This window comes from Berghia stephanieae, chromosome 3 (assembly GCF_034508935.2).
Source record: "Berghia stephanieae isolate SIO BIC M18660-M18661 chromosome 3, UCSD_Bste_1.3, whole genome shotgun sequence".
In the NCBI taxonomy this organism is placed as follows: domain Eukaryota; kingdom Metazoa; phylum Mollusca; class Gastropoda; order Nudibranchia; family Aeolidiidae; genus Berghia; species Berghia stephanieae.
This window is the reverse complement of record NC_088362.1, coordinates 37,585,726-37,595,725: the sequence shown is the minus strand read 5'-3', so window position 1 is coordinate 37,595,725 and position 10,000 is coordinate 37,585,726. Positions and strand designations below refer to the sequence as shown.

The 10,000-nt window shown below is 36.4% G+C and overlaps 1 protein-coding gene across 1 annotated transcript in view; it reads left to right on the top strand.

The window, feature by feature from the left end:
* LOC144967675 (bile acid-sensitive ion channel-like) overlaps positions 1–9,326 on the top strand; it is a 30,558-nt gene extending 21,232 nt beyond the window's left edge. The window contains exons 9-13 of the mRNA XM_078905202.1: positions 1,583–1,748; positions 2,322–2,366; positions 3,973–4,132; positions 4,478–4,575; positions 5,485–9,326. Of these exons, the coding sequence (XP_078761328.1) occupies positions 1,583–1,748; positions 2,322–2,366; positions 3,973–4,132; positions 4,478–4,575; positions 5,485–5,684 (669 nt within the window). The 3' untranslated portion in view covers positions 5,685–9,326. The remainder of the gene's footprint in view (positions 1–1,582; positions 1,749–2,321; positions 2,367–3,972; positions 4,133–4,477; positions 4,576–5,484) is intronic.
* Positions 9,327–10,000: the final 674 nt, after the last annotated feature.

The window sequence follows — 10,000 nt, the reverse complement described above, 5'->3', positions numbered from 1 at the left end:
AATAGATTTAGTTTTTTAATCAAACTGTACATCTCTCCAGGAATTCTTTCACTTCTCAATGCTTTACTCGTTCATAATTATTTATTTAATTATTTACTTCTCGAAGTCCCAGGCTCGAGAGTTTTGCCAAGATGGGAGTCAAACAAATCGATCGATATTTGAAGGACGAATTTTCTGACGAAATTTGTAAATACATGTTCTTTTCAGATTAAGTCAGTTAACTGGTTACTGTCATGTATTTTTAAGCTAAGGAAATATTTTAAAATATTATTATGACTAAACGACTTGTCCTTACAGAGAGAACGGAAACATTGCATTGTACATGCGTTTCTCTTGTCAACTGAGGAAATCTATCGCTTGGTTAATGAGATATCACTTTAAAAATGCTATTATAAACATACTTTTATCAAATAAAAATATAACCAATAAACATATTTCGATGAAAAGTTCACAGTGATGCACCAGTTAAATCGTTTCTCAGCGATCTTTTAGTCTGAGTTACCGAACCGTGAAGTCAGTGATTTCAACGGCGGTAATCTTAATCTTGGGTGCGTTCCTTATTATTTTTCATTCCTTGTAACACATCACTGTGAACTTTTCATCAAAATGAGTGTATTGGTTATATTTTTATTTCATAAATATGTATATAATAACATTTTTTTGAAAAGTGATTTCTCAAATGTAATCAGTGATATCTCATTAACCAAACGATAGATTTCATGAGTTGATAAAAGAGGCGCATGGGCCTATGTTGACGTTCTCTCTGTAAGGGCATGTGACTAAACTTTATGTCTAAGTGTTTATTTATTCAATTACATCCCCCCCCCCTTTTTTATGTTGGTATTTATCTTATCTCGTCATTGATTGGAATTTATTGAGTCCTATTCTTTTAGCCATGACTACTTACAGCTATGGGATCTTGTGGTATGGCATTCGTTAAAAGGCTCTTTACAGACATTCTCTCGACTAACTGAGGTGTAAAATGAGTACATGGCCGTTAATAGATTTGCCTCCTTTGGGAAAAATGTATTTTGCCTAATAGATGTTACTTCTCGTCCTAAATATAAGTTCTGCTATTGGTCATTTCTCTAAGCACGTTTAGTGGATATTGCTCTACATAAAATCTCAAGTTAATTACATTTTTTTTTTAATTATTAAAAGATGTGACCTATTTTCCTTAAGTTTGTTGGCTCCTGGAGTAGCATAGGGTCTCTTCCATCTTCTTCTACCCTTTGTCACAGACCTTTGCCTCACTCCAGATAAAATTGGAGACGCACACATCTTGGTGAAGGCGTCTCCTCCAAAACTGTTTTGGACGACCCCGTTTCCTCTTGCCCTGTGGGTTCCATTCGAGAGCCTGCTTGGTTATTTTACAGGGCTCCGTCCACAGGGTATGGCCAACCCATCGCCACTTTCTGCGCCTGTCTGGACATCCATTTGCTCTTTGTTTGTTATTGTCCGAAGAAAATATGTAAATGAATTCAATCGAGCTGCAATGCATTTAAAATTTCCTTTGCTTTAATTTTTTCAATGTTCCATCACCCCCCCCCCCCCACATATCTTTATTTTTATTTGTCCTTAGTTCAAGTTCCTTGCGTCCCCTTACAAAGCTTTCGGTGAGGACGGATACTGTTCAGCCGCCGATAACACAGACTACGCGCCTGAAGAAGAGCATTACTCCATGAAGTCGTGTATTTATCACCGTGCATCAGACGTGACACAGAAGAAATGCAACTGTACCGAAAAAAGTAATCTGTCATTTTGGTGGACCATTTTTTGAAGGATGATTTTCTGGCCAAATTTTTAAATACAGAGTACGGCAGATAACTGATTAATGAAACGTATATCATATAAAAATGAAAGTACTCAGTTGTTAAAATGTACATTGCACTATGAATGAAAACCAACAAGTTCCAGAATGACATCACAAAAAGGTCATTATTTGTTTTGGAAAAACCCATGTCATACAATTTGTCTCTCTAAATCTCTCTCTTTCTTCCTCTCTCTCTCTCTCTCTCTCTCTCTTTCTCTCTCTCTCTCTCTCTTTCTCTCTCTCTCTCTTTCTCTGTCTCCTTCTCTTGCACACACACACACACACACACACAAACACACACACACACATTTTTTACATATACCGTTTTAAGCATAATGCCAATGTAATATAACATATTTCCTTTTCTTGTTTACCCGAAGAAGGCCATAGGCCGAAACGTTGGTTTTACTTTGTTTTGTATCTTTTATACGAGTCATTTTTTACTCCCTTTATTTTACAATACAAGTTGATTGCTTCCATGACTTGGTAATTATGATTTTTGTTACAGCTTGTACTGTGTATGATTACTTCCATTGTTACAAGCCTCTGTTTGGTAAGTGGGTCATTCATTTCTCTTGTAAATAGACAAAATATGATATAATTTCGCTTTACAATATCCCCCTCCCGACGTGTACATTTATGCAGGTCTGATATCTGTACCCACTTATTGGCCTAGTTTAACACTGTTGTAATATTTTACGTCATTTTTTGAGATTGCTATTATAACAATGTGCCCATAAAGAATTGGGTTATCAGACCTGCAAATAAGTGCACGTCACACTCTCCCCTTCTATAGCTGTACCATTACCTCCCTCATTATTTTTATAGGATATGCAGATGACTGGGCCTTAGCATACCAATCAAGAAACTGGGAAGATATAGAAACAACGCTTAGCAAAGACACCACGTCCATGAAAAGGTATTTTGACAGATGGTATTTAAAATTGAATACGACAAAAACAGTTGCAACTGCAATTCATCTTAACAACAGGGAATCACAACGAAAACTGATGATCAAGATTGATGACACAACACTACCAACTGATCAAAATCCAAAATACCTCGGAGTGACACTGGATAGACGGCTGACCTATTGAACCCATCTTGAGGGTACAGCAAGAAAGATAGGGAAACGAAATTGTCTACTCAGAAGACTGGCAGGAACAACATGGGGAGCATCGCAAACTCTTCTCAGAACATCAACCCTGGCCCTTTTCTACAGTGTGGCAGAATATTGTGCTCCTGTTTGGACGAGAAGTGCCCATACAAACCTTGTTGATGCGAAACTAAGAGACTCGATGCGAATAGTAACTGGATGCCTGAAATCAACTTCAACATAATGGCTGCCAGTCATGAGCGCTATAGCATCACCCCACTTGAGGAGAGAGGATGCAACACAGAAATGGATATCCAGAGCTGAAGAAGATAGTGGAACTCCTCTGCAAACCATATACAAAACTGCGCCCCCAACATCAAGACTAAAACCTCGTTCACCTTTCTACCTATCAAAGAAATTAAACTACAACACGCAAGAAGCCTGGTGCGAGGAATGGAAAAGGAATAAACCAACAGGAGGGGAACTAATTGAATATCCCTTTAAAAGTCTCCAAGGTCTACAGGATCAACCAAGAAAATACTGGGTAGCTGCAAATGGACTACGGTCAAAACATACAAGAACAGATGACAACATGCACAAATGGGGGGTCCAAGAATCACCAACATGCCCAAAGTGCAACCAAGCACCACAAGATGCAAACCACCTCGTACTAGATTGCCCAGAGACAAAACTGGAAGGGGGATTTGAAACCATCAACAAATGTGATGATGACTTCCGAACCTGGATTGATACCTTGAACATAGAAGTGTAGCCGAACGATACCACCTCGTATTTTTATTATTATTATTATTATTATTATTATTATTATTATTATTATCATCATCATCATCATCATCATCATCATCATCATCATCATCATCATCATCATCATCATCATCATCATCATAATCATCATCATCATCATCATCATCATCATTATCATTATTATTATTATTATTATTATTATTAAATTATTATTATTATTATTATTATTATTATTATTATTATTATTATTATTATTATTATTATTATTATTATTATCACTATTATTATCATTGTCCAGAGGAGTACTACGAGAATACAACAACGAGTGAGAACATCTTCGACTGTGCCTTCGCCTGCAACTTCGCCTATTTTGATCCAATTTACTCATCAGCCGCATTCCCTTCAGATGTCGCTGCCAAAAGCATTTCAAAGACTTTGAACATTTCAACTTCGGACATGTGAGTTTTTGTTTGTGTTTACTTAGAGATGTTTTCTCCTAAACCCATTAACTCTGCCGAGAAACGGCAATGAGAAATGTGGGGTTACGTTGGACTTTACGGTTCATGCCGCTTTGCTTGCTGTCTATGGAAAGACACATTGAGAAATTAGGAAGTTGTCACTGGTGTAAGACAAATTTCTGAAAAAATGTTTATGCTGATGGCTTAATATAGAGCTCCGTCATGAAGAAATATCTATGTATATATAATATATATATATATATATATATATATATATATATATATATATATATATATATATATATATATATATATATAAACGCAATATTTTCTTTTTTCTCCCAGTCAAAAGTCCCTCATGCAGATCCATCTGTTCTTTGAAGACTTTGTGGTCAGGGAGTCCCGTCACGTGGCCACCTACGGAGACTGGTTCAGTATTTTAGGTAAGATCGAGCCCGGGACACGCAGAGTACAATGGGAAGACAAGTATTTGCTATTTGTAAACATTTGATCAGAAAACTCTTCCTTAAAATATCGATCACTTTAAATGACCTTCAACTTGGTAAAAACTCTCAAACCTGGGACAAAGGAAGACCTCGCTGGTAGCAGTTGAAGGCGTAAGCCGCAGTGCAGCGTCGCAGATTGAGCTAGGGCGAGGTGACAAGGCCACTCAGCGCAGCGGCGGTTGATAGAACTACTGGGTACGAAGCAAAGTCATTACAGCTGAGCCACGCTGCCCCTATGGCAGTCAGTGCTCAACTCAGCAAACTAACGACAAACACAAAACGATGTGTAACCTTTTAACATTTATAGTCTTATTGATTTGTTCTAGTGAGCACTATCACATAACTACATTTTAAACTTAAATGCTTTAGCATCACTGCTGGCTTGTAAACAAACTTCGCGGAGTTCGAGTGTCTTGAACCCATGACCTCGATAAGTCGGGAGAGGGACTCGGGATAGACACTACGTTTGAAACCACTTCTTGTTTTTTTTTTTGTTTTTTTTTTGGAGTGGTGGATGGCGTCGACTGCATAGCGTCCCTCTCACGGCCAGATGGATGTCGTATGAGAAATGTCTTGGGTTCGAGCCCCCATCGCCGCGACTTGTTTATTCTCTATTATTGTCTTCTGGCACCTTTCTACTCACCTCATATTCTGTTATTATCAACATAATTGCCTGCTCCATCCACTTTTCTGAATTAATATTCACCCCCAATATCAGAGCTTACTCAATGTCTCAATCGTCTCTATGTTATATTCGTCGCGAAATTTTTATTCTCTATTGTCTCCTGGTAATTCTCTGCTGACTTTTCTGATATTCTCTACATTTTAACCCTGTTCTTTCCACAGCCATGCTCGGCGGGAACATGGGACTCTTTTTGGGGGCAAGTCTGTTGACATTTGGAGAACTTCTAGAGCTTGTGCTGGTCAATACGCTCAGCCTGAAAGACAAGCTGGCCAATTGCTGCAATGCCCGCCGCGTCCATGGGAGCAGCAAAGTGGTCAATGTGCGACCTCAGGGAGGGGACACCAAAGTAGCTTTCCAGTGATGGCGAAATTCAAAGATTACAGACAAGTTATAATCATTCCACTGTAAAAGCTGAAAGCTGTGAAAGATAAAATGTGTCCCATCGTCTCTAAATAGTATTATCTCGGGATTGTACAACATGTTCAAAAATCACCTGGAAATTGAAATAATCATATAAAAGATCTTTGTGTTTATCGTCCCTCAAGATATCACCCCTCTTTAATGAAGAAAAAAAAACTCAAAAAAAAAACACGTTTGATCATCTTGGCTTTCAGTTCAACATTCCAGCATTAAAATCATTAAAAATAATAGAAATTTGAGAAGATTGTTTACAAGTGAGTCTGGCAGATGTCCGTCACAAAATCAGGGTGATGAAGGGTCAAAATTGCAAATACAGCCAGAAAATAAAAACACGAGAAAACCGAACAGAAACACGATAGATGTTTTGTTTTTTTTAAACAACAACAAATATGTTCTTTTGGTTTCGTACTAACTGATGTGAGTCATTTTTTTATGAGTGCAGATTAATTTTGATAACGAAAAAAGTGAAATGAAGAACATTGCGTGCTTATCCATGCGGCTATAATAAGATACCTCTCTATAAAGTTTTTCATTTTGTTGTGTAATATCTGCATATATTTTTCCCCCACATTGTTTGCCCCCAACTTTAAATATGATCTTGCCATGCCATGTATCATATTATGATTGTGAAAATAACAATGTTTTATATCCCCGTGTGTTTCTATCCAACAGAGGCCCCGTGTTTGTCCAATATTACAGGTGATAAAAGGGGTAGGTGCACATATATACAGGTCTGATGACGGGGTGCAATTGTAGGCCTGGTTTAACATTGTTGTAATGGACAATATTGTTGTGGATTGGTTTGAGAATTACAACAATGCGGCCAGAACAATTTGGGTTATCAGATAGGTCGATCACGAGTGATGAATTATTCTTTTTGTTGTTGTTGTTTTGTTGTTTTTTTTGTTTTTTGTTTTTGTTTTTGTTTGTTTTTGTTTTGTTTTTTGTTGGGGATTGGGGGTGCGAAGTGGCCTAAAGGTTAAGGCATTAACTGTGACCCGGAATATCCTGGGCTCGACCCCCGCTTCAAGCACTTTCGTTTTTTCCCTTGGGCAATATTATTAACCCCCAATTTGCTCACTTTGGACAACATGGGTGATTCCTGTTGACATCAACTTCTTTGATGAATCATCTATATTCCTTCATGGAATGCGCCTAGGCGACGGTATCTTATGATGTCGTGGCGGATCGGATGGGCATAATTTTTCTTATTGCTTTCATTTAGAATAGATGCAGATTTTTAAAAGCAAAATTGATATGAACTATTTCTAGATGTGAATGTCCCCATCATGTTATGACCCCGTAGTTATTCACTGAGGTGAGTCAGTTTGACGAGTTGACTGCCCGTACTCTGGAAAAATTTAGTTAGAAAAGTTGTCCTCCAAATACCGATCGATTTAAATGGCCCTCATTTTGACAAAAATCTCAATCCTGGAACCCTATGTTTGAGATATTTGTGCAAGTCGGACATCGAAATTGATGATATATGAAGGAGGAGTTTTCTGTCCAAATTTTTAAATACTTGTCTTTCCCCAGGGTCTGGCAGCTCATTGGATTTGATATATGACTTGAAAACAGGCATAAAGCTTTTATAGTGATTTTGGAAAATAAAAGTAGGATCTTGAGCGACATGTACTTGTTTTCAGGTCTGATAACCCAATTTGTTATGGTCTCGTTGTTGTAATGGAAATACTATCAAACCAAAGCAAACTATTCTCCTGTACAACAATGTTAAACCGAGCCCATAATTGAACCCGCTGATCAGACCTGCATCGATGTACACGTTGGCCTAGAACCTTTGAATACCTACAGCTACTGCATTTCGTGCTCATCAAATTGGTTTATGAACTTTGAGAAAAAATTGTGATATTTACTATAATGTATTAAACTGTCTGCGAGATACTAACACACATTACCTCACTCTATTCAGATATCAATGAGTAAATTAACATAGCAACTGATGGGTGTTAGGGTTGTTTTTATCAAGTGTCTTGTGAAGCATCAAATAGAATTGTGGTGCCATAACATACTTTTGTTCCATATGATATGACATTATGAAGTAATTATGAAGTAAGAAATGGTAATAGAACGGAGTAACTTATTATTATCAACCTTTTGTATTAGAATTTTCATTATCATAATTATTAAAATTATTATTATTAAAGTTCTTCCTCTTCTTCTTCTTCTTCTTCTTCTTCTTCTTCTTCTTCTTCTTCTTCTTCTTCTTCTTCTTCTTCTTCTTCTTCTTCTTCTTCCCTCTTCCTCTTCTCTCTCTCTCTTCTTCTTCTTCTTCTTCTTCTTCTTCTTCTTCTTCTTCTTCTTCTTCTTCTTCTTCTTCTTCTTCTTCTTCTTCTTCTTCTTCTTCTTCTTCTTCTTCTTCTTCATCTTCTTCCTCCTCCTCCTTCTTCTTCTTCTTCTTCTTGTTTATCCCGTTTATCTTTTATTAAGAACAAAAAAATATTAAGGTATTCATTTGATCTATAGGAAATTTTCATGAGATTTTAACTTTTATAAGGCTAATCTATTTTTGGCAGACCATTGTGAGCCGACAGATGTGCAAGATGTCTAGGTGGAATACATTCAGAGCCGGCCTCTCTAAATCGTTCAAGTTATTGATGTGTCAAATATTGACAGAATCTTTCCAATTTGACACAAACGTTTCTTTATGGTACCATTTATAATTACATTTATGTTTGTGTCAGGGCTGGAGATCGGCCAATCATTTGGATGGAATTAAAAGAGTACCATGGCGGTGTTTTGTTGTGAAAATAGTTTGTTTCCTAGCCCATTATGATACATAAATATTTGAATAATTGATATTTGAATCAACAAAGGATTTCCGACAGAAACTTGATTGAACATTAATGTGGATATTGGAAGCGGAAATTGAAATAACGAGGAATTCTTACTAATAATTATGATTATATATATATATATGTACAATGGTAGCACGTCTGACCGGTAATTAGAAGTTCTGAGGTTCGATCCCCAGTCGAGGTCGACAGAATTTTTGGGATGTTTTTTTTTTCTTGTGTTTTTCCTTCTTGCTTTGTCTGGCATCGTTCATACACACTTGTTCAGTTCTTTAACTTACACCGGTGCCTGCTCCTTGATTTCTTAATTTTATATTATATATAGCTTTGGTGGTTGTCTGAAAAAAAACATTAACTGAAAACAACACACACACACACACACGCACATACACACACACACACTTTGTGGATGCATCGCGATATCGATATAGAATTTTAAAATACAACAAAACAAATTAAAGATATTTATTTCTCACTTAATTAGTTGTGTCTGAATTTCTTTCCTCGTATAACAATAAATACACTGAGTATTTTCAAACTTTCAAAATTTCTTTTCGTGATTCTAAGGGTGTCCACTTATTGATGCTATGCTTTTAGGTAAAATACTCACACTATTCACCAGCCTGAATACAGTAGCATTCTACGTAATTTACTTTATTTACTAGCCTACAAATATGCGTGTAACACACAGTCCAAATTATATAATTTAGTGAATCCATGTGGCTGTCTAAAAATAAAAACAAAGAGCCGAGTGATGTCATTTCCGTTCATTCTATGGAGTTATTGAGAGTGCTGATTCATTTTATATTTGTAAGTTACCTAATTTTTAATACCCTAATTATTTTTCAAATTTTGAATGCCCAATACCCATGTCTCATCAACATAATATTATCTTATTCTATAAGGCGGAATATTACATACATACATATATGTGTCAGTGCATGACGTAACCAGTCGGATTGTTTTGCATTTTCTGAAATAATGTGCTCACCAGAGCATTTCAATCTTTATTTGAAGTAAATCGGGTGATTTTTCATGCAGTTATGGTCAGATGTATGGGAAAGGTATCCAGCAACTTTTCTCAAATTTCATACATTTTCAACTTGACTAGCTGTAAAAATGTTTAGAAGTGAAATTAAGCTTTGATATTTCCCGAAGATTTACAAAAAAAGGTTGATTTAATTATTTATAAAAAGAACTCATTTTTTATAAAAATTGACTTTCTTACTAAACTTGACAATATCTCAGTACAAACCTTTTCACCATCCGACTGATATGTCATTCACTGCAACATATATGTTAAGAATTTCGTTTGTACTGAATCCATACGTGGTATAATTGAAATTACAATTGAATCTGCCATACTCTGCAAAACCCTTATTCAAAAAGTTGGCCAGAATTCGTTTTACTTTTGCCAAGATGAGGGCGGGTCGTTTAAATCGAT